The 24,866-nt window shown below is 38.4% G+C and overlaps 1 protein-coding gene and 1 long non-coding RNA gene across 2 annotated transcripts; one reads left to right on the forward strand and one right to left on the reverse strand.

Moving 5' to 3' along the window:
• On the forward strand, window positions 1-24,866 carry LOC121249116 (transmembrane E3 ubiquitin-protein ligase FLY1-like). The gene is made up of 16 exons (XM_041147788.1): window positions 1-320; window positions 553-879; window positions 2,070-2,142; window positions 5,062-5,189; window positions 5,313-5,428; window positions 11,553-11,613; window positions 18,368-18,434; window positions 18,541-18,618; window positions 18,772-18,929; window positions 19,014-19,073; window positions 19,181-19,274; window positions 21,840-22,007; window positions 22,962-23,290; window positions 23,903-24,019; window positions 24,112-24,279; window positions 24,677-24,866. Exons 2-15 carry the CDS (start codon window positions 721-723, stop codon window positions 24,211-24,213), a joined length of 1,710 nt encoding a protein of 569 aa, XP_041003722.1. The 5' UTR covers window positions 1-320; window positions 553-720; the 3' UTR covers window positions 24,214-24,279; window positions 24,677-24,866.
• Window positions 15,441-17,525, reverse strand: LOC121249118. Its single transcript, XR_005937594.1, has 4 exons — window positions 17,066-17,525; window positions 16,836-17,034; window positions 15,773-16,546; window positions 15,441-15,490 (listed from the first exon to the last, which is right to left on the reverse strand). It is a non-coding gene; the product is annotated as an uncharacterized LOC121249118 (long non-coding RNA).

Genomic DNA, 24,866 nt, shown 5'->3' on the forward strand with positions numbered 1-24,866 from the left:
CTAGAATTTAGAAACATACGTACCAAATGTAGCGTCCCCGGTCGCCACCACCCACAGGTCCCAATCATACACCTTTCGTTGACGACGAAAACTCTCTCCCCCCCCCCCCACCCATTGGCTCGTGGCACTACCTCTCTCTCCAGCGCGTAGAATCGGAACCCCGTCCCCCAAAACACTCCTCTCTTCTCTGAGCTGCATTTACCAAACTCAGAACACTCGCATACCTACACCCACCCACCCACCCACCCTCCCCAAGATCAGCAAGAGACATGTCAACGACCGCACGTCCACACCCTGCACACTGATCAGCTTCACAGACAGTAATCCCATAACTAACAAAACCCTTTTCGTTTAACTCCCAAATCCAGCGCATATTTATTAGCGGTGTATTTGTCTGTGTTACTGTGTATCTTGTATAAATACTGGGAATATATTTATTTTTGCAGTGTTTTGGTGGTGAAGGAAGCCTTTCTTGCTTAAGAAAATTGTGGGTTTTGGTTGTGGTCTATTAGTTGTTAAGCTTTCGTTTTCTGTATCTGATATATTGGGCAGGTAGTTCTTGTGTTTGACCTCGTTTGAAGCAAGCCCCAGTCTTTCTTAAGCTCTATGCTGTAATGGGTTTCGGATCGTTTTCTCGGATTTTTTATCATCCATCTCAACAAAAAGCTGTGTTGCTAAGGAATTGGAGTTGAATTTTGGTTATTGGGCTTAAGTCTGGATATGGGTATTGGCCGTAATTCAAGCTTTTGGTTGTTTGAGAGGAGGGGATTAGGGTTTGTGTTTCGGATTGTATTTGGATTGTGGATTGGCTTTGTGCTTTCTCGGCCGGTGACGGGTCTGAGACCATTGAGGGAGAGAGCTCGGTCTTGGGGCGATGAGGTTGGTATTGGAAATTTCATTTTCATTTATGCGTTAGCTGTGTCACTGTTTGATCATTTTCTCTTATGCTTTAATTGTGGTACCGTTTGATGTTTTCAATGGTGCCTGCGCTAGAATGAGGTTGGTTTTGGAAATTTCATTTTCATTTATGCGTTAGCTGTGTCGCTGTTTGATCATTTTCACTTATGCTTTAATTGTGGTACCGTTTGATGTTTTCAATGGTGCCTGCGCTAGAATGAGGTTGGTTTTGGAAATTTCATTTTCATTTATGCGTTAGCTGTGTCGCTGTTTGATCATTTTCACTTATGCTTTAATTGTGGTACCGTTTGATGTTTTTAATGGTGCCTGCGCTAGAAGTGTAGGAAAAGATTGTAAATTCGAATGTGAAAGATGTAACTTTGATTGGTTAAGTAATGGTTTGACAATGTTACATCTGCTATATTGTACATTAGGGAGGATTGTACTGTGTTCTGCAAGAACTTAGAGTCGAGTGATATTTTAAGAGCTAGATCGATAGGCTTTTAAGGGATGGGGATATTATAGATATAGTAAGGTAAATTTTGTTTAAAGCGCAAAGGGGTGCAATCTTCCACTGATGTTGATGTGTTCCAAAAGCTTTTCTTATTCCATTTGTCGTTATGATCGTTGTGGTGGAGGTTTATGTTCTTTTGAGCGAGCAAATGGAGTACATGATACAAAGAACAACATTTTCTGCGACATGAATAGCATAAAACTCAAAGAAGTTGTTAGTGTGCAATAAGAACTGTCATGGGAAGTAAAAATAGAGCCTCCTTCTACAGTTTTTGTTTTTGATAAGTAGCCTCCTTCTACAGTTAGTAGCCAGAAATGTGAAAGTTTGGACGTGAGGGAGAACCCACAGTTGGAGTCTATTGTTAGTGACAGTTGGTGTGGGAGATTGGCAAAAATACATCAAAATACAACAATCTCCAATTTACCTGTTGTCCAATATGCAGCGCCTGCGTTAGCAAAGAATAACTGAATATTTATTCAGTTGTTAATCAACCTAAAAGTGTTTTTAAGATATTAGCTCATTAGATGCTGTTTTGGACATATCCAATCTTATTTTAAAGGAGGTGGGCCCCCGCTTTCTATTCCGTTGCTAAAATGTTGCATCAAATTCTGAATGGATGTAATAGCTTTTGCTTCTGATTGGTATTGCTTTTTTGCAGTGGCTATTTATCAGAAAAGATGAGAGCGAGTTGGGTTCATTTTCTGAATGGAACATAACAGGAACTTATAAAGGTTTGTAATTTAAGTTCTTTATCGATCATCTCTTCATTGTAGTCATTCTCTTGTATGGGTAAGTTAATTTTTTTTATAGGTAAGTTAACAAAATTATTAATGAAAAGCTATGAGGGTGCTAACCAAGTACACTGGTGTATTCTCTTGTGTACTTGGGCTATGTCTATTCAATATTATAAATATTAATAAAATATCTTCTTACTTATAAAAAAAATCCAAGTACATTGGGAGTATACAGCCGATGCACCCAAACAACAAAAGGAATTTTTCACAAAGAATGATGAATATGAAATTAAAAACCAATATGTCCACACTTTGAAGCATTCAATGACTCAAAACCTGGCTTCGGCCTGAACATTTTGACTTCCATCTCTCACTTCTTTGCTTGGTGTTTCTTACTTGACTGCCATTAGACTGAGAGTTTTGGAGTGAAACATACAATGATGGTGACGAAAAGTAATAGAGAAGTTGGGAATGGAGTGCACATTTATGTATTTTGGAATCGGCAAATGTAGAATATGTCTCTGAAAATCTGATTATGAGTATCGATGTTTTTAGTTATTTGTTGATTGCCTATTTGCTTTGATTTTAATATTTTTTATTAGCCTAGTGGTATACTTGGAATGTGACAAATGGAACTATATGCTTAGGCTTTGAGACGAGACTGATGCTTAGAGTGAGATGAGATAAGATGAGATGAGATGCTTGGTGATTGATGAGTGCATTGTGAAGGGATTGTTTTTGGCTAAAACTAATAAGCGTTTGCTCATTGGGATTGGAGGACATTTTGATAGGTAATGGACTTCTTGAATAGCGCAATGGCTTAGCCCAAGTCCATAGGATGTATACAAGAGAAACACTTAATTAGAAACAGAAAAATATACAAGGAAATCATGACGCATCAGCCCGTGAGAATCTATACAGATGCCCAAAGAAACAAAGTATTGAAGAAGGTCTTAAGCTCTTCCATTGTCTGCTCATGGTCTTCAAAATTTTTATTATTCCTTTTCCTCCAAATACACCACACTAAGTTTCCTAAACCCCTCAACCAAGTTGTTTCTGGTAAATTCCTGCATTCAGGTTGTTCACTTTTCAAAGCCTTCTTTGCAAGAATGTCTTGCATTTTCAAACCCTAAATCAATATAAAAGCTGTAATGCCTTCTCCTTACCATAACTAACTCCAAGATCATAGCTTTTCCTATCCTGAAGTCCACCCTAACTGCACATAGATTTCCCAATCTGTCCTATCTTAGTGAGGTTTTATTCCTTTCACTTTTCAGTGGTTATGTTGTTTGTCTGCTTGTATTCAAGAGCACATTCTCCTGATTTTGCCAAATAATCTCTTGTTTAGACATTAACTTGAGCTCACAATTATCTTATATGTCAAAATGACTACTTTCTATCTTTTTATCATGATTTAATTAAAAAATTAGGATCATTTGACATGTAAATTTGTGCTCACTGCTTTCTTTGGACGGTGAGCAGATGCTAGAGGAGCTCAAAACTCTCATTTTCAACACTCTCTTCCTTTGGACGTCTTCAATAGACTTTAATGGTCCTTAATTTTCATAATTTTCTTGTTTTTTTTCTCCTTCTAGATAGGTGTATATCTTGTATACCTCATGCTTGGATTGTGCCTTACAATGAAGTCTTGTTACTTATAGAAAAAATTATGCTCACTACTTAAATCATTGAGAGGAAATATGCTTTAATGGTCTGTTTTCTCCAATGCATAACTAACTATGCATATCAAACCCCTCCTGCTCCTGACTAACAAAAATAAAAATAAAAAATGAAAATATGCCTATGGTTTATGGTGCAACCCCAGTCCAAATGGAGGTAGTCATATTTAGTATGATTGACAGCTAGCATGGAGCAAAAAGAAAACTTTGGAGGCATGGTTGCAGTTGATCACATGCATTCTTTAGGATTTATCATTAATTATTTTATAATCTTATCAACAACCTATTGGTTTGCTCAGTATCATAGATATAAATCTTGATAGTTGTGTAACCATTGTTCATTTCTTTCCCACTTGTTTGTTATAAATTGCTACAGATTTTAATGGACTAAGTCTACATGACTTCCTTGTATCAGCTCCAAATTCTAATTAGGAGTTTCTCTTGTATATGGCCCATGTTCTTGGGCTATGCCTATTGATATTACCAATAAATTTATGATTAGCTTTAAGAAATAAATTCAATCTCCTGTGAGAAAACGAAAGGAGAATGCAAATTCATATCTCCATATTAGTTTGGGTTGAGCCACTTGAAGTTTTTGGTAAGATTGATAAATAGTTTTTTTCCAAATTTCCATATAAGTTGATGGAAATAAAAAGAGAGGGATAAGTGGAGTACACAGGCTTGTACTGCAAGAAACCTTTAATATGCAGTTGAAAAGTGTAAAGAATCAAAAAGCTCAAACAAAGAACATGGTCTATAGTCATCAATTGTCATCCAAGAGCAATCTCAAATGCAAAAACTTGACCATATCAATAGGAATGTTAACCCCTTTAATATTTCACCTGTTTATCTCCTGCTATGTGGTCCACATGAGACACTATGCTATTATAATCTTTACCTTGACAAAGAAATATTTGAGGACTCCTGATATCAGGAAGTATGGTGATGCTTGTGATTGATTGGCATGTAGTCTGCATGTGCAGATTCTTTCAGGTGGAGTTTCCCACTACTATACTAGAAAGAAATTACTTCTACTGTTACTTATCAAAATAAAATAAAAAAGATCTACCACCGACTAAATTCCCTTGTCATTTTCTAAGTGTGAAATATTAACAAAGGACCATATCATCTGTTGAGTATAGTGTGAGCCTAAGCATCCATCTTTTTTGAGTATATCCAAACGGTTGGTACTTATATCTTGATCTGTTTACCAACAATCTTGGCATCTGATTTGCAGGGACTTGGAAGTTTCTAGATTCCACAAACAGCACTTCCAGGTTTCCAGAATTCAGGAAATCAACTGGCAGTTCAATCATTGAATTAGTGAGTACACCAACAAAAATAACTGGTGTACATTATGTTCAGGTAAGTGAGTTAGAAAGGTAAAACTAGCCATATTTCTTGGGTTTAATTATAAATGCATTGCTGTTTACTTTTTGTATTGTGATAAATTGTTTACTTCTATTCCTATTCATGGTGCTGGTATAGGGGGTTATTATTTTCCATGATGTCTTTGACAACAAACACAATGTTGGTGGTGCTCAAATCAGGGTGGAAGGTGTATATATATGGCCTTTTAGACAACTTCGAATGGTAGCTAACAGGTAATCTCATTAGTTTTACAATGTTGTCCATACTTCTTTGTTTCATGTGTACACTTTTTCTTATTCTATATTATACATTTATTCTTCACCTTTTAATATTTCAATATTTAAATATTTTCCTGTTGGTTCTAAATATGTACTAAAATACTCTTCTTTTATATTCTCCCACCAACTTAGTTTTCACACAAGTTTACGTGACTGCACTTGCTTACATTTACCATTGGTTTGAAAATTGTGTATGGTCATGTCTAACAATCAGTTTGAGGTGTGGGTTGATGAGCATAATCTGATAATAATAGTTAAATGGAAAAGCACAACCAATTTGTAAAAATCTGGAGAATGAAAAATTGATTTTCTCCATATAAATGCACAATTTGAAGTCTGAAGACTTTGCTAATAATACAAATAGAAATTCCCTATAAATGTTAGATTACATACAAAGATTACTTGCAATCCCCAAGACACACCTCTGATGTGGCAGGCTTGCCAGCCACGTCAGCCATAAAAAATTGAAATTGGAGAGTTATATTTAAAACAGGTCCTTTTAATTTTTTTTTTTTTTTATAAGTAAATGATATTATTAATAGAGATAGGTATAACCCAAGTACACAAGATGATATACAAGAAATAAGACCTATCTAGGTCGAAGTAGAGGAAACAAGAAAATCATGAAAATTCAGGCCATTAAAATCTAAAGCTATGGCCCATAGATATAAAATACGGAAAAATAAAGCTCGAAGTTCCTCTGGTGACCGCTCCTTATTTTCGAAAGTCTAATCATTATGTTCTTGCCATATGCACCACATGATGCAGATCATGATCATCTTCCACACCTCCTTAATTTGTGGGACACCTCTCAGGAGAGTCCAGCTAGCCAGTAGCTCAACCACTGTTGCTGGCATTACATATGATAACTCCACCCGGCTAAACACTTCAGTCCACAAGGCTCTAGATGTCTCACACTGCAACAAGAGATGCTCTAATGTCTCTCCGGATTGCTTACACATGCAACACCGGTCTAGGATGACGACCTTGCACTTCCTCAGGTCATCGGTTGTCAAAATCTTCCCCATGACTGCTATCCAAGTAAAGAAGACTGCTTTAGGAGGCGCGTTATTCCTCCAAATTTTCCACTGTTTGGTAAAAGTGTAAGGGACTTGTAGAAGGAGCAAATCGAGAAGGCACTCTTACCCGCCAATGTCCACCATAGCCTATCAACTTCTTGTCCATTCGGCACCACAGAATATAATAGGTTGGAGAAAGCCTCAAAGCTGTCTACTTCCCAATCTTGTGCTGCTCTACTAAACGTGACATTCCACTGAACTTGGTCCCCTGATTGAAGCATGAGGTTCGCTACTGAAGCTTCTTGATCACATGCCACTTGGAATATAGCTGGGAAAGAATCCTTTAAGGCCTCATCCCCGCACCATATGTCCCTCCAAAACTTTATCTGGGAACCCTCGCCTAACACTAATTTAGAATGGCAATTAAACACCCCCCACTCACGCCTGATGTGCATCCAAACCCCCACTCCATAAGTCCCATTTACCTCTCTGGTACACCAACCACCCCACAAGCTTCCATATTTACAATCGACCACCAATTTCCATAGGGCTACTGGTTCCATGTTATATCTCCATAACCACTTCCTGAGTAGGGCTTGATTGAATGTTCTTAAATTTTTTATACCCAACCCGCCTGACGAGATCGGCCTGCACACCTTGTCCCAACTGACTAGGTGGAATTTGAATTCATACCCCAACTCGCTCCATAAGAGATCACGTAAAGTTTTTCAATCCGAGCCACCACACTAGCTGGAATAGGGAACAAAGACAAGAAATATGTAGGTAAATTAGAAAGGGTACTCTTAATAAAAGTTAACCGTCCACCCTTTGACAAGTACAATCTCTTCCACCCTGCCAATTTTCTTCCTATCTTCTCGATGCCTGTATCCCAAATGGATGAAGTATGCGAGGCAGGTCCTAAAGGCAATCCCAAATAAGTCATGGGGAGAGGGGCTGCCTTACACCCAAGCATGCTAGCTAACTGCTGAGTATTGCTGACATTCCCCATTGGCACTAACTCTGATTTATTGAAGTTCACTTTCAAGCCTGACGCTGTTTCAAAGCATAGTAAAAGTGCCTTCACTGCCTTCAACTGGTTTTGATCTGCCTCACAGAATAACAGTGTATCATCAGCAAAAAGTAAATAAGACAAAATCCCTAGGGGTTGGCTCAAGTGGTAAAGGCCTTGGACCTGGGGGTATGCTCCCCCAGGTCTAAGGTTCAAATTTCCTTGGGTTTAAACAATCTCTAGGGGCCACACTTCCTGGTGAAAAACCAACGATTTAACTAGTTCCGTGTAAGGAAACTTCCGAGGGTGCGGTACACGGGACCGAGGTTTACTCTGCAGGTGTGGGTCCGAAGGGCCCTGCCTTGGAGAGGTTCCCTGACATAAAAAAAAGGTAAATGAGACAAAGTAATAATGCCCGGATTGGGGTCACCAACCGAGAAACCAGCCACAAACCCATTTGTAACCACCGCCAAAATCATCCTACTAAAGGCCTCCATGATAATCACAAATAGAAGTGGGGACAACGAGTCTCCTTACCTTAAGTCATGAGAACTATTGAAAAAACCAATGGGGCTGCCATTAATCAAGACTGAGAACTTTGCCGTTACGATGCACCAATTTATCCACGTTTGCCATCTCTCCCCGAAACCACATCTCTCCAGCAAATAATGAAGGAATTCCTAGTTTACATGATCGTATGCCTTCTCCATGTCTAATTTGCAAATAATCCTGTGGAGCCAAACTTTAATCTGCTATCCAAGCCTTCATTTGCTATAAGGATTGAATCAAGGATTTGGCGACCCTGAACAAACGCATTTTGTGGCTTCATAATTATCTTACCCAGCAGGCTAGCAGCTCGCCTAATCTGTTCGCGAGCACCTTGGAGATAATTTTGTATACCCCATTAACGAGGCTAATGGGGCTAAAATCCTTAACCTTCGATGTTCCAATCTTCTTCGGGATCAGTGTAATAAATGTAGCATTTAAGCTTTTCTTGAACTTTCCAGCCAAGAACAATTCCTGGAACACATTCATGATGTCCACTTTTACTACCTCCCAGCATGTCTGGAAAAAGCCTAAAGAGAAGCCATATGGACTTGGTGCTTTGTCTTTAACCATGTGTCTTACTACATCATATACCTTCATTTCCTCAAACGGATGCTCCAACCAAGACGCAGTATGTGGCTCAATAGAGTCAAAACCAAGACAATCAAGTTTTGGCCTCCACCCCTCTTGTTCTGTAAGCAGCTGTTCAAAGAAATCCACCACATGATCTCGAATCACTAGGGCCTCCCTGCACTCTGTACCATTGATGTTCAGCATCTCAATGGTATTATGTCTTCTATGAGAGTTAGCTACTCTATGGAAAAACTTTGTGCTTCGGTCCTCCTCTTTCAACCACAATGCTCTTGACTTTTGACGCCATGAAATCTCCTCAAGAGATAATACTCGCTCCAACTCTGAGGCTAACTCTGTCTTCCGCAATACTTCTTCAAGAGTGAGGGCTCTATTCTCAAGTACTCTATCAAACTGCTGAAGCACCTCCATCAAGGTTTTCTTTTGCTCCCCTATGTCTCCAAATGATAGAGAATTCCAAAGCTTAAGATCATTCTTCAAAGCTTTCATTTTGCTGGCTAGAATGTAGGACGGGGTACCTTGAAATTAATACGATGACCACCATTGCCTAACCCTTTCCACAAAGCCTTCCCTTTTAAGCCACATGTTCTCAAACTTAAAATAGCAGCGACCACCTTGGATACCACTACAATCCAACAAGATGGAAAAATTATTTGAGCAAAGACGAGGCAACCTCTTTTGACACACCTCCGGGTAATGCACTTCCCACTCTGGTGAGATTAAAAATCTATCCAGCCGGGACCATGTCTGATTATTTGACCAAGTAAAAGAGCCTCCCATGAGAGAAATATCCAACAAGTTCAAGTAAAAAATACAATCTAAAAAATTTATCATTGTTGGGCGCATCTTGTTATCTCCAGATCTTTCACTGGGGAATCTAATGATATTGAAGTCCCCACCTATGCACCAGGGAAGATTCCACCAGTTATGTAACCTAGCAAGTTCCTCCCATAAAAGTCTTCGATCATTGTCTACATTCGGCCCATATAAACCTGCAAAAGGCCACAAAAAGTTATCTTCCACACTCTTAAAGGAGAAAGCCACTGAATACTCCCCCCACAAAATCCTTCATTTTCTCCACGACTCTTTTATCCCACATCACTAAAATGCTACCCGAAGCCCCATTTGATGCATGGTAAACCCAATCTGCATAAGTATAACTCTAAACACTTCGCACTATTTTCCTAGAAACCAATTTCAGCTTGGTTTCTTGTAAACGTACTATGTCCGCCCTCCATTTCCGAAGCAAATTTTTTATACGAAGTCGCTTATTTGCCTCATTCAACCTGTGAACATTCTAAGACACAATTTTCGGCTTCATAAAGGAGATACCAACCCCTTCCCTTTGGATCTAACGCGGTTGGAGCTGCCCTCATAATTCAGAGTCGCTTAAGCTCCCGCTGTTTCTTAGATCCAAATTTCTTGGACTATGGGTGACCCACTTCAATGGCAGTAAGAAAGGCTATAAATTGTTCTTTAAAACCCACACACTCCATTCCCACAAAATTGAATTTCCTTTACCTTGTGGAGCACCCTATCTGACACACTGGATTCATCTGGTAATATACGATTCAGAGGAGTGGGCTCCCCATCACTGGAAACCCTTTGCAAAAATGCTGGCGTCCCCCCTCTCCTCCTCGCCAAATAGGTTTCTGTCCTCCCCAATGAACCTCCCTTTGTCGAAAGGAATGAGCTTCTTCATCCACATCCTCATCACTGCCAAAGAGGGAGAGAGCATCAGACTAAGCATACCCACAAAATTCCCCTTCTTCCCGTGTCTCGGTATGCTGTTCCAGCTACAGCAGAGCCTCCGCTGGAGAAGGAATGACCTCAAGCTGCTGTAGAGCCACTGTCGGAGGAGATATGACCTCTTTACTGTTTGTCGGCATTGTCTGGCTAGGATCCACCATAGATATGACACATTGTGGTGGAGAAAGGACCAGATCCCCATCTAGCTCCACTATCATCATCGGTGCCCTCTAGGGCCCCGACGATGGTTCCTTGATTGGTCGATGTGCTGTCGGACATCTCCTCGGCGAGTCTGCGCGGCTCCCTCCGATCGGGAGTTGAGGCTCACCCCCTTTTGGATTCTCCAAACTGGTTGGGTCCCGTGCCTCTCAGAAGGCTTGTTTCCCACTGGCTGAGGCCCAACAGTAAGGCCCACCATGCTGGTTGGAGAAGATATGTTCCCAAGTCTCAAAACACTTTTGTCAGGGGGAGGCAAATATTGGATTCAGTATTCCCAGTGGATGGATGCCTTGAATCCAGAATTCGATCGTAAGTTAGATATAAAAAAAGCATATGATCATGTCAATTGGGATTTCTTTTCGTATTTGATGAGGTGTGGTTTAGGTAAGAGAAGCTGTCCAAACAAAGAAAGCAACCTTGAGAAGCTCCTTACTCCTGCAGATACCCTTCCCAGGGAAAGGGTTGAATTCTGACCCATCATAGCCTTGTACAAAAATCAAACAGAGAATTTTCCATTCCCAGACTGAATCCAAATCATCTTATCCGCAGCAACATTACCAAAACTCATAGAATACAGCTGACTGAAAAATTCAGAAATTGCATCCATTGTCCAATCTTGTTTTTCTAATTCTAGTCACTAGAATTTTTTTTTCTTGGGTGCATATCTTGCATGCTCCCAGTATACCTGGATTATATCCTTTTTGATAAATAAAATGTATTTGTTTATATTCTTTTTTGGGAAGATTTTGGAACATAATGAAATTATAAGCAGTTTGTAGGATTAACTTAATTTAAAATATTTAACTCCTTTGTTAACAGTATCAATTTGCATGTTATTCTACTGTCATAATTTATTTTTCCCTTGGTGGATTGTGTTTAGTTTCTATTTTCAATGTTATTAATAACTTTGAATTGTTTCTTACTTTCATATGCTACGATATTGCAGTGGAAAAGAGGGAGAGCTGAGTCAGGAAGATGATTATCTTTTATCCAATCCATATCATTTGGTAAGGCTTCTCACCAAACTCTGGTATGGTTTTGAAATGAATAATGATTCTAGATTTAAAGTTGACTTTTTTATTGTATTTATTATGCACGTCGTGGTGGTGAATCATATCCCACTGTAACTGGCATGGCTTAAAATTTTTATTAGAGGGTGGTTGTAGAGTCAGTTAATCACATGGTTTTAAATTCATCTAATTTTATTTTTGAGAAGAGTTTGATTGGACAGTATTATCTTCCAAATAATCTGAAAATCAGAAGATCTGCATCTCAGATTATTTGGAAGATTAAACTCATGCTAGCAGGGGTCTTGTCAAATTTGTCAAGTATTAGGAAGGAAAAATGCTGATACAGAATTGATACACCAGTTTAGGCTACCTTCTGTGAAATATAAGGCTGGGAACTGTGGTTCTCAGGTGGCTTAAACCATCATTTGGAAGAAATAAGCTGAATGTCAATGGTAGCTTGGAAATCCAGGTAATAGTGGGTGGGGCGATTATTTGTAGCTGGGATGGTAGTTTTTGGCAGGTTTTTCAGTCTTATGGCCATGGTGTTAATGATGCAGCTGAGTTTTGGGCACTGTTAGAAGGATTGAATCTTTGTAGAAGTCTGAATGTTGTTCAGTTGGATGTTGAAACTGACGCAAAAGTGATTATGGCCTGGCTAACTGGTAATATTGGGATCTCCTTCCCACCTGGCAGCTGATAGCAAATTTGTTTGGGTTTGATATCGCAACTGAGCATGTTTATAGGGAAGTCAATGCTGTTGCTGATTTCTTTTCTAAAGATGGTGCAAGGAGAATTTCTAAAGCATATCACGATAAGTGAAGTTTACCAGTGGTAGTTAAAGGGCTTCTGACCTTGGATAGAGTGTGTTGTGCATATTATCAAATTGGTCTGAATGCCCTTTCCATAGGGTTTCCTTTCATTATATATAAGAGGTTTACATAGATAATGCTAGATTTCCAGCGCCTAAATGCTATACAAGGTAAGTATTTCCAACTTATTTACAATCTAATTATCTGCTATATACAATCTAGATATCAAGGAAAACATTCCTAAAATATGACAAATCAAATCCCTAAATTATCTCTGTAACATCCCTCCTCAAATTGATGCTGGTGGATCAAGAAGCATCAATTTGTCGACCAAGAACTGAGGTCGGTGCCAAGAAAGAGTTTTAGTGAATATGTCTACAGTTTGATGTTCGGTAGAAATGTGAGGAAGAGTAATCACATGTCTATCAAATGATTCACGTATGGAATGACAATCGACTTCGATATGTTTCGTACGCTCATGGAAGACAGGATTAGCGGCGATCTGAATAGCACTGGTATTATCAGCATGAAGAGCAGTGGAATGAAGTTGAGTAAAACCAAGTTCACCCAATAACCCACGAAGCCATGTGATCTCAGAGCATGCGGAAGACATAGCTCGATACTCAGACTTAGTGGAAGACTTGGAAACTCTGTCTTGCTTCTTACTCTTCCAAGAAATGAGTGCATTGCCTAAAAACATGCACCAGCCAGAAATAGAGCGACGAGTATCAGCACATCTGGCCCAATCAGCGTCACTATACCCCACCAACTGTAAGGAAGATTCCTTAAGAAAGAACAACCCGCGTGTAGAGGTACCCCTCAGATATCGGATAATGCGGTGGACAACGGCTAAGTGAAGGTGTCGAGGGGCCTGCATAAATTGACTGACCTGCTGCACAACAAAAGAAATATCAGGACGAGTAATCGTCAAGTAGTTCAAACTCCCAACGAGTTACTGATACAAGGATGGATCTGATAGAAGCTCGACGTCCTCTTGACGAACTTTAAGATTTTCCTCCAAGGGAGTAAGAACATAATTACCCGATTGGAGACTAGCCAATGAAATCACTTCTTGCGTGTATTTGTGCTGGTGTAACAATGTACCAATCGAAGAAATCTGCACCTCAAGGCCAAGAAAGTACTGCAGGGGACCGAGATCTTTCATGTGAAAAGAGGCCTTGAGATGCTGTTGTAATTGCTTAATTAACTCAATATCAGAGCCAGTAATCACGATGTCGTCAACATATACTAGAAGTAATACAATTCCTGCAGAAGTCTTGCGAAGAAACAGAGAGGAATCAAATTGACTCTGAGTAAAGTGAAAAGCAAGCAGAGTAGAGCGAAATTTATCAAACCATGCACGCGGAGCGTATTTCAGTCCATATAAAGATCGGCGTAGCCGATAAACCTCTGAAGAAGGTGTAGCAAACATGTCGGGAGGCGGAGACATAGATTTCTTCCTTCAAATTCCTATGTGGAAAAGCATTATTCACGTCCATATGCCGGAGAGACCACCCCTGCGACGCAACAAGTGCCAAGATAGTCCGTGCAGTTGTCATTTTGGCAACAGATGCAAATGTCTCTTCATAATCAATACCATACTCCTGCCGGTTCTTAAGAGCTACGAGATGGGCCTTATATCTGTCCTATGAGCCATCAGATCGAAACTTGACTGAGTACACCCATTTACAACCAATAAGTTTGACACCAGAGGAACAAGTTACAAGATCCCAAGTGTGATTGTCTTGAAGAGCTTGGATTTCTTCTTGCATGGCCTTCTGCCAACATGTTTGGGTGGCTACCTAAGTATAAGAGTGAGAAACAAAAATAGTGTCGAGAGTGGCAGTAAGCGAGGTATGAGAAAAACCATACCTATTTGGTGGATGTGTAACCCGGGTGGAGCACCGAGGTATTGGAATCGCAGAATCAGATGACAGATCAGTGTCTGGAAGAGGTGTTGAAGGAGGATGTCTATGATACACTACACCTGGTTTAAATTACTCAATAGAAGAAGGCACATCATCAAAAGCGGGTAGAAGAGTAATAGGAGGATTAAAAATAACCTGAGACTGAAAGAAATATTGATTTTCAAAGAAAATCACATTCCGGGAGATCCGGAATTTGTTTGCATGAGCATCATAATAAACAAATCCTTTCTGAGTAGGGCTATATCCCATAAAAGCACATGTGACAGACTGGGCAGCAAGCTTGTGACGATCAACAGGTGGCAGATGAACAAAACAAACATACCCAAAAGTATGAAAGGATTGATACTTAGGAGATATGTCAAATAATCAAAAATAGGGAGAATCATAATTTAGAGTGGCAGTAGGCAGACGATTGATCAAATAAACAGCAGTAGATAAAGCTTCTACCCAGAACTTAGAAGGTACAGAAGAATCAATCAACAAGGTACGAACGACATCTAAGAGATGACGATTCTAACGTTCAACGACTTCATTTTGTTGAGGGCTATAAGGACAAGAACGCTGGGAAATAATCCCTTTTTGCTGAAGATAAGTATGAAAGGAATGAGACATGTATTCCCCCTGAGTCAGAGCGTAAGATTTTGATACAAGTACTGAACTGTGTCTCGACAAGCGCAACAAATTTTTGAAAAACAGAAAACACGTCAGGTTTAGAACGAAGAAAATAGATCCAAGTAAATCGACTATAATCATCGATAAACGTCACAAAACAACGATACTGACCATGAGAAATAACAGGACTAACACCCCAAACATCAGTATGTACAATCTCAAAGCAATTAGAAGCACGACTACCATGCGCAGGAAATGGTAAAGTTTTACTTTTACCAAGACGACAAGTAGCACAATCAAAAGATACATGAGAAAAAGAAAATGAATCTTTATTGCCCAAAAAACCATGTTTCAAAAGATGAGTCAAGACAACAGAATTAGGATGATCTAATTTCTTATGCCAGACTTCATTATTATTGGCAGTAGCCGTATAAGCAAAGGAAACAACATTAGGAATAGAAAACTGTAAAGGAACTAGACGTCCCACTTAGGCTCCTTCGCGATCACCATCCCCGACATCTTATCCTACACAAGACAACCACCACGAGAGAAATGAACATCACAGTTATTATCCACCAATTGTCTAACAGAAATCAAATTGGTAGATAATCCAGGAGAGAAAAACATTTCGAAATGAAGAGCCCAAAGTACCAACAACAGTAATAGGAAGTGTACTGCCATCAGCAATCTGAATAGTTTGCGTGCCTCCATACTTACGAACACCATGGAGACCCGTCGTACTACCAGTCATATGATTAGAGGCACCCGGATCAACAATCCAAGAAGAAGTGGAATTAGGATCCGTACCTTGCAAGCCTAAAGCCGTAAAAGTAGACACAATCATCTGTTGGACCATAGCAAGTGTGAGAACGGATGAATCAGAGCTTACAGTGGGGGGTGCAAAAGAAGATGAGGACTAAACAGCAGCTTGAAAGGCTTGGGATTGGCGATTATGAGGCTGCACCCGACATTCTTTGATGATATGACTCTCTTTCTTGCAGTAGTTACAAACTTTTTTCGGACAGTTGCGAGCAATATGACCAAACTCCTTGCAACTGAAACACTGCAACTTGTTCCTCCCTCTCCCTTGTGCTGCATAGGCTACATTCACAGTCTCAGAAAAGACCTTCTCAGAAGTCATATCCATCTGAGTGGATAACCGTTGTTCTTCATGCAATAAATCTCCCAAGCAAATATCCAAGGACGGAACCGGATTACGGTTCAATAAACTGGCTCGGATAGGCTCAAATTCAGGTCGAAGCTTCATCAAAAACGGATCGCGTTGACTCTCAGCATGAACCGCTTGAAGAGCAGCGAGTGCCGCGGTGGGAACCTTAGCATGAGCAATAGCAGAATACTCGCTCCAAAGGTTAATAAACCATAATAAAATTGCTCAATAGTCAAATTACCTTGAGTGTAATTGCTAATTTCCAACTCCAATTGGAATTTCTGAGCACTGTGGTCTTGATGATAAATACGATGCAGGTAATCTCACATAGCTTGAGCCGTAGTAAAACACCGAAGATTAGTGACAAGATGGGGCTCAATCATTCCCAATAGCCAAGAAATCACCTTAGCATCCTTAACCTCCCATTAGGCAAATTCCTTTTCATCAGTGAGAACTCAAACAAAATTATCAAGATGACTTGATAATTTTTTTCCTTTCAAGAACATTTTAAATTGAAATGCCCATGTAGGAAATTTTTTTCCAATAAATCGAACAATAATATTGTCAAGAGACGTGATGAAAACCACTTAAAAATAGCAATAAGTCCAACCAGAAAATTTCAGATAGTCACGGCAAGAAAAAACAGAATAATCGACAAGTCCAAACAGAGAAAGCCCAAAAACTAAAACCTACGAGAGATACCTGCCTCAGAACTGAGAGATACTCCAGGAGGAAGCCCACGAGAGATACAGCAACGAACCCAAACAGCACGGCAAGACTTACGACAGATACTTGCCCACGAGAAGGTGTCGTCGTCAGCCACGCCAGGAGGAGTCGAAGCTGCCCACCACCACAGAAACTGCCGACCACCACTAAGCCACCCACAGAAACGGTCGACCACCTCACAGCCACCCACAGACGCTGTCAACCACCACAGAAAGTGCCGACTATCACAGAGATAGCACTTGCAATTCCCAAAGAATGCCGACAACCACCAAGGTGATGAGCTCACAAGTCGGAACCCCACAGACGTGCGAGAAAACACTCAGGGAACACAATCTCAGAACCTCACCAACGTGCGAGAACAGAGAAGGGAAAAAAAATTCCTATCGCTGCAACTCAGAAAACTCTCAAAGATTAAGACCACAGAGAAACGATAATCAGAGTAGGGGCTATGGTACCATGTCAAATTGGTCTAAATGCCCTTTCCATAGGGTTTCCTTTCATTATATAGAAGAGGTTTACATAGATAATGCCAGATTTCCAGCGCCTAAATGCTATACAAGGTAAGTATTTCCAACTTATTTACAACCTAATTATCTGCTATATACAATCTAGATATCTAGGAAAACATTCCTAAAATATGACAAATCAGATCCCTAAATTATCTCCGTAACACATGTGAGGCTTAAATAATTCTTTTGTACAGTTTTTGTTTGCCTTGTTCGTTGGATTGATGTATACAGGTGTTACTCCACCCAAAGTTTGTGAATTTAGAAATGTACTTGTTTTGGTAAAAAAAAAAGGGGGCGGTATAAGCTTGATCAGTTTTTACGTTTTAAGTTTAATCTTAAATATGGTGTGAAGGTTAGGTCATGCTCCACAAGTTCAATTCCAGATGTGTGATTGTATACTGCCTATAGAAAGATTTTTATGTTATATAATATTTCATTTATTCACATGAAATATTTATCAATATTTTTATCTGGTTTATTAAGTTATTTGCCCTGCCTTTTTCATTGGTATGGGATTGGACTCAGGACTAGAAAATACAGATTCCAGAAAATAGCTGCCATTCGTTATTTCTATGCAATATGGATATCGGCATAATGGTATTGGATATGTGTCCATAAATAATATAATTATTTCTTTTTGGTGGGTAAAATTTGATTGTGTTTAAAAAAAAGACTAAATGTAAAATACCAAATTTAGTATCTTAGAGTAGGAACTTTGAAATATTCAATTAAGGAATAGGTAACATGAATCGTGAAGATATGCGATTTTGTTATTTATGACTTCAGGATTGGGCTTCATGTAGAGAAACTTAGTGGGCCAAGGTTTTTTATGCTATATCTTTACTTGGTCTCATTGCATGTTCTCAAAGAAATCAGCAGCCTTTTCATTGATAAATAGATGCATTATGGATGGTGACATTGCTCAGAAAACTGGTGTTTTCATCTTTTGGAATATATTTGTTGATGAGTTTAGAATACTTCTTCAACTTCTTTGTGTAGCTTGGAGTTTTCTCATCCCAGGTGTTCCAAGAGTCTCCACGAGACAAGATATGGAGAAGAAAACATTGTACTCGTCTTCTTTCACTTTGAACTTATGCCCATTTTGTTCCTATGCTGTACCTTAGGTCCATGTTGCTTTTGTATTGTAGTAATTTCCTTTTCAATTACTGCAGCTCCAATTTATGAAATGGATAAGCATTGTAATATCGAAATTGCGGCCCAAGTCTCACGTGTTTCATCTACCCAAAATGGTACTTGAAGTCACTTGACATATGAATTGTTTTTCTTTTGTACTTCCTCTTCTTTTGTGACCTGATTTATGCCTATAAATTTTTGGAGAACATTCTTTAGGAAAGAAAAAAACTCCGATTGGATTTACTAATATATACCATACATTCTTGCAGATGGTGATCGCGATCATTATCATGTAGAAGGATTAATGGAAAGTCCTGCAGTGGATGATGATGGGGATTGCTTCTCACCCTTACTAATAAATGCTAGTTCTGTCAACATTGAGGTCTACTATAACAAGGCAGTGAATTATACTTTGATGGTCACCTTTGTATCCTTTATTTTCACAACCCTTCCAGCTTCATCATAATATTATTAGCCTGTTATGGGTGTACTCCTTAACAGTTTTCATCAGGTCTCTTTCCTTCAAGTTCTTCTATTAATTCGGCAAATGGAGCATGGAAACACTCAATCCGTAAGTAATCTTTTAAAACATAGCTTTTTAACATATAGACTGTTTGTCAATGTTCCTTCAGCTTTGCGAATTCTCAAAAGTAATCATGGTTGATCTGTCTCTGTTAGGGTGCCGCCAAAGTTTCAATTTTAATGATTGGCCAACAAGCTATCATGGATGCTTATCTTTGCCTTCTACATCTGACAGCTGGAATACTAGTTGGTAAGCATGATAATAACTAGTGCCAGCTTAGAGCATTAGTTGTGAGCCATTCTTTGGTAAATTTGGCTAGCTAAATTCACTTTTTCCAGTTTAGGTAGTCATCTTCCATAAGGATCGAAGATCAAACTTCTAAATCTTTTTTTTTTTTTTTACTTCATTAATTTTTTTTTTTATTCTTTCTTTATTATTTATTTTCTCACTTCTCTATTTTTGGGTAAATGAAGATCACAGATATTCCAAAACAACATTAAAAATAAAATTTACATAAATTGGGTGTTAATTTATTCAAAATAAAATTAAAAATAAAGTTAAACAAATTAGATAGAGTAGAACCCAAATTAAAAGACGAATAAAAAACCTGAAACAACCTACAAAATAAAGCTTATTCACTATTCGGAATACAGTGGATAAAGGAAATTACCCAAAAGGAAACAAATCTTTGTTTTCCAAATATAGAAAATAAACCTCTGTTTCTTCATCCAGAATTTGAAGGGAATGCAAGACCAAACCAAAAGGCATAAATTTAAGTGAATAAAAAGACTACACTTACTCTTTAAGGATAAAAATAAAAGAAAGAAAGAAAAAAAGGTTAGAGGAACTCAGATTTAGGGATGGCAGGCATTAGAGCCTGAGCCACGTGCATTTGTCTTCATTGAGAATAGATTTTTGCTCTTCTCAAATCCCAGATTGTAAAAACGTAAGGGTAGTTTAACCAAAGCAGCCAGAACACCGAAATAGGGGGGGGGGGGGAGAGAGAGAGAGAGAGAGAGAGAGAGAGAGAGAGAGAGAGAGAGAGAGAGAGAGAGCCAAAATATATTTTTGGCAATGCACAAGTAGCGTGAGCTAAAAATACTGCTGCAATGTCGAGTTTGGTATATGATGTATTTTGAGGAAACAAAATGGGGCTGAATGTTGACTTTTACGGCTCACTACTATGCTCTTAATTTTAATTTCTTCTTGTACAATTTCACTTTTGAAAAACTGCAGATGCAAATGATAACAATTTCCTTTACGATTATACAATTGTGGTTGGAAAACTAACATATCCATTTTATTAATTGACCCAATTTCAGTGACAAATTCCTAAGGGATTCCATTTAGCTGGATAATATAAAGGCCTTTTGACAATTTTTTTTTTATCAGTTTTGTTGTACACAAGTTGAGCTAAAGACTTTGAAAACAAAAAATATCTCAACGATGACCTTAACGGACACCATGACCACTCAGGTGCTCTTTTAGGGGATGTTTAGAAATCAATTTCATCCCATCCCATCTCATTTCCTTTCCAAACACCATTCAAATACAAACACTTTCAAACTAATCATTACAACTTTTTCAAACTAATCATTACAACTTTCCCAAACTCTCAAACAAAAAATAAAAAATAATTCAACTATTTCAAATCCCAAAATAAAAATTATATTAAAAAATTATATTCTAACAAAATTTTAACTAATATTTTTTATTCAATTTTTTCTCTTTTCTTTCCCAAAACTATATAAAACATTAACTCAAATTATCTCACTACTATTCACAAACCATCTTACTACTATTCACAAAATCCTCATCTCATCTTATTCCCCAAGCATCCCCTAGTATTTATTTGTTTGTTTTATTTATTTTTATGTGCCCAATACTTATAAAAAGTTATTTTGGGTCCAATGTCCGGCCCACACAGTGGAGTAGACACTTCCTGCAGTAACAGTCCCATCCCAGTAGCATTCAATCCTAGTTATTTGGTACAATACTGGAGACTTTGCGAACTGAGCTAGCTGGCACCTTTAGACCCATTGGTACTCTAATTCAAAATGTAGCAGATTTGTGTCTGTAATTCTGATAGTATCCAACACTATCCAATGCTAAACTAGAATGATATTCTTTAAAAATGAGCATATTGTTTTCTAAGAACTTGAAAGATGTGGCATTAACGTGTCTCATACGCTTAAATGTTGCATGTGTTTCGCAAATGCTGGTCATGGCACACTAGCATTTGTACACCAGTGCATATAGTATTTTTTAGTACTCCGCTCAACAATATGCTGGCCGCATAAGAAAAGAACTGTTAGCATCTGGTCAATGAATTTTCTTTACTAGATCATCTCTATGAAAAGTTGTGAAAAAAGACTTTGTACAAAAATGCTTTAATTTTTACCATATTTATAGATATAATTCAATTATCTCTGTGAATCAGCTGCTTGGAAGTCATTCAATCTGACCGGTCCGATCTGACTGGAGATTAAATTGAATTTGAAGGAAAATAATTTTTCCATATCTGGGTGTGGGCAATTCAATTTGTCTGACATTATGATGCTAAAATCCCACTTAAAAATCTGGGTCAAATATCTGCATTTCCATGTAGAATGCACAAACCTGTGCTTGTGTCGTTATAACTTGCATATGGGAGTGTGTAATTTGTTTGGTTTACGTCCCATATACCTAAATTGTGATGCTGCTTCTATAGATGTTTATTCCTGCATCCTGTGTGATGACTTTTTGTGTTTCAAGCTTGTTCATCACTTGATTTTATCATCATTGACCTGATGTATTTGCTTTTCTTGTGTACAGAATCCTTATTTAATGCTTTTGCAACTGCCGCCTTTTTCAAGTTTGTTGTCTTCTCAATTTTTGAGATGAGATATCTTCTTGCTATATGGAAGGCAAGTAGGCCTATGAATAATGGAGAAGGTTGGGAGACTATGAGGCGTGAGCTTTCAGTTCTATATAGTCATTTTTGTAAGTATTGTGCGATGCAAACTTAGTTTCTTTCTTTTCAGTTCCACCCATTCTTTTGCCAATAAAATTTCCCTTTTTTAAGATCTATTGGAGGTGTTTACACACCCAGACATGCAGAAACACCCTATGTATACTCATGAGTATCTCACTTCTTTTTATGTATATGTTAGTTTTTTTACATATATTTATTTATACTTATGTCTGAGGATATATTGCAAAATATTGTAATGAAACTTAAACATCCTCTACTCGTGTCACTTAAGCCTCGAGTTTCAACCTTCAAATTTCAGAAGCAGAGCTCTTTCCATGGACCAGTTTGCTTGTCGATAACGGTGGAAGAAGTTTCTCTAATAAATATTCTGTAATCTTTGAATCGAATTCACTTGTAGGCCAGCTTATTGCCAGACATTGAACAATGCTTGAAACAGGTGACAGACTGAGTCGAGTAGTTAACTGTTGCGGCGGCCCATGATGATTTACCACCATCATAAATTGGTAGTTTTAAAACTTGTTCCTAACACATCAGAAGCATTTCTTTTTTGGTAGGCAAACAAGTTCAATTCTTTTTTTAAATCCTAGGTTCCCTAGTACCCTTAGCAAAATGAATTGGGTGGCATCAGCTATGACTGAAATTACATTAGGATAATGTTAGTATCAGTACTTGTGGGCTAAATAAACCTTTAGGACTTCATTTTACATAGCCTGTCGAGTTCCCCATGCTGCTTATGTAATGCTAGGATATAATTTATTTCTATTTTAGTATTTGGTTCCATTGCTGGAGCATTAAATCTTAGAAGTCTCCATATGATAATCATTTCCAGTGTGCTCCATTGTTTGGTACATGATTGCTTATTTCCATTTGGAACCATGTATTTTCATTATCTTACTTGGCTTATAGAATTGTTTGTATCCAATTGTGAGGCTAATTTGATCTACTGTCATATTTATCTGCAGATGGGATCCTTTTGGGAGGCATTCTGGTCATGTATGAGTTTCATAATTTTCTGAGATCTATTCTTCTCCTTTTTTATTCGTTTTGGGTACCTCAAATAATCACCAATGTTGTTCGTGATTCAAGAAAACCTTTGCATCCTCATTACATCTTAGGCATGACTGTTACTCGGCTAGCAATCCCCCTATATATATTTGGCTGCCCTAACAACTTCATGCACATCGAGCCTGACAAGAGTTGGTGCATTTGTTTGGCTTTATTTATTGGACTCCAAGCATCGATTCTTCTTCTTCAGCACTACTTTGGGTCTCGTTGGTTCATTCCTCGTCAGGTTGGATGGCACTCTCTTCCTGTTTTTCTTCTCTCAAAATCTTTCATTCTTTTCTTTGCTCTTTTGGTAATTGATGGCACAGAGATACAGCACACCCATATCCTCTAAACCACACACCGTCCATTTACTTTATCACAAAGATACGATTCTCAAGGTAGAAGAATCTTGTAGAACTTAGCTAAGCAACGAGTTGTTTTTATATTACCTCTAGTCCTGAGTACTAACTATAAGCTGCTACTTGGTTTCCATCAGAATCTTATTATTGGGAAATGTGCATGGGTGATTCTCCCTCTTTCATTTGAAGTTTAAAAACTGTATGGACTTCCCATGTTCTTGGGCTTTCCTTGCCTGGTTATTAGTTCAACTCAACAAGAATGATGAATTGGTTGGCACTCAGTTTAATGGGCTTCAGCTCATATGGAGAAGGATCTCACTTTTTGAAACCTTTGATATTTATGTAGCGATTTTGTTTCTGTTTTTGTTTTTGCCGTGTGCAAATTGCAACTAGATTTCTCAGCAGATGTATCTTTAAACTTGCCATGTTTTTTAGAGCAACACTTGGCATGACTGCATATTTGGAAATCTCACTTTTGGCATATGATGGTTTTGTAGATTCTGCCTGAGAAATATAGCTACTATAGAAGGTTTGATCAGGACACAAGTCGTTCTACAGACTGTGTGATTTGCATGACTGCCATCGATCTTACACAGCGATCTAATGATTGCATGGTATTCTGATGGGTTTCTTTCTTGCAATTAGTTGGTACAGTTAGGTTATTTTTCTGTATATTGACTCAAATCAATATTGATATCTTCTATAGGTGACACCATGTGATCATTTTTTCCATTCCGGTTGTTTACAAAGGTGGATGGATATAAAGATGGAATGCCCGACTTGCCGGCGTGCACTACCACCAGCATAAGAGCATCTTTCCACTTCGTGTCTTATCATATAGGACCAACTGACATTGCCCAACTCTCTAATTCTGGTAATATGACATGATTTCATGCAAAAAATTGGAATGTTTGCATTTCTAAGGATTTTATCTTTCACATTCTAATTTTATTTCTCACATGCTTTTGGTAACAGTGAGTTTTTTTTTTTTTTTTTGGGGGGGGGGGGGGGGGGGGGGGGGGGGGGGGGGGGGGGGGATATAGTTCTGTGCACTCAAAGCCTTTTTCCCCCATAGACACATCTTAATTATTTTAAACTTGCTTCCTGTTAAATTCTTCTTCTTTGTCCCACTAATTCCCATTTCTTGGAAGTTATATACACGTTCTTTTCCTGTATTTTCATGATATAGGCCCATCATTCCAGAATTATTTTGTTGATATGATTTTGTTTGTTCAATCTATTGGTTGTAGTCACATGTTTCTCCTTTTCAGGTTGGGGAATACAATTGCTTTTTCACCTTGAGATCGCCTTCAGAAGAAGGGTTAGATACAACACAATCAATCCCAAACTGTCACTGATGCTGTAACAGTCTGTAGCTTATGATTCTTATATTGTTTTTTTATGTACTTAGAATATTTTTAGTAAGAATTTTATAGCAGGTGTAAATCCTCTTCAATCCAA

Source organism: Juglans microcarpa x Juglans regia, chromosome 2D (genome assembly GCF_004785595.1).
Source record: "Juglans microcarpa x Juglans regia isolate MS1-56 chromosome 2D, Jm3101_v1.0, whole genome shotgun sequence".
In the NCBI taxonomy this organism is placed as follows: Eukaryota; Viridiplantae; Streptophyta; class Magnoliopsida; order Fagales; family Juglandaceae; genus Juglans; species Juglans microcarpa x Juglans regia.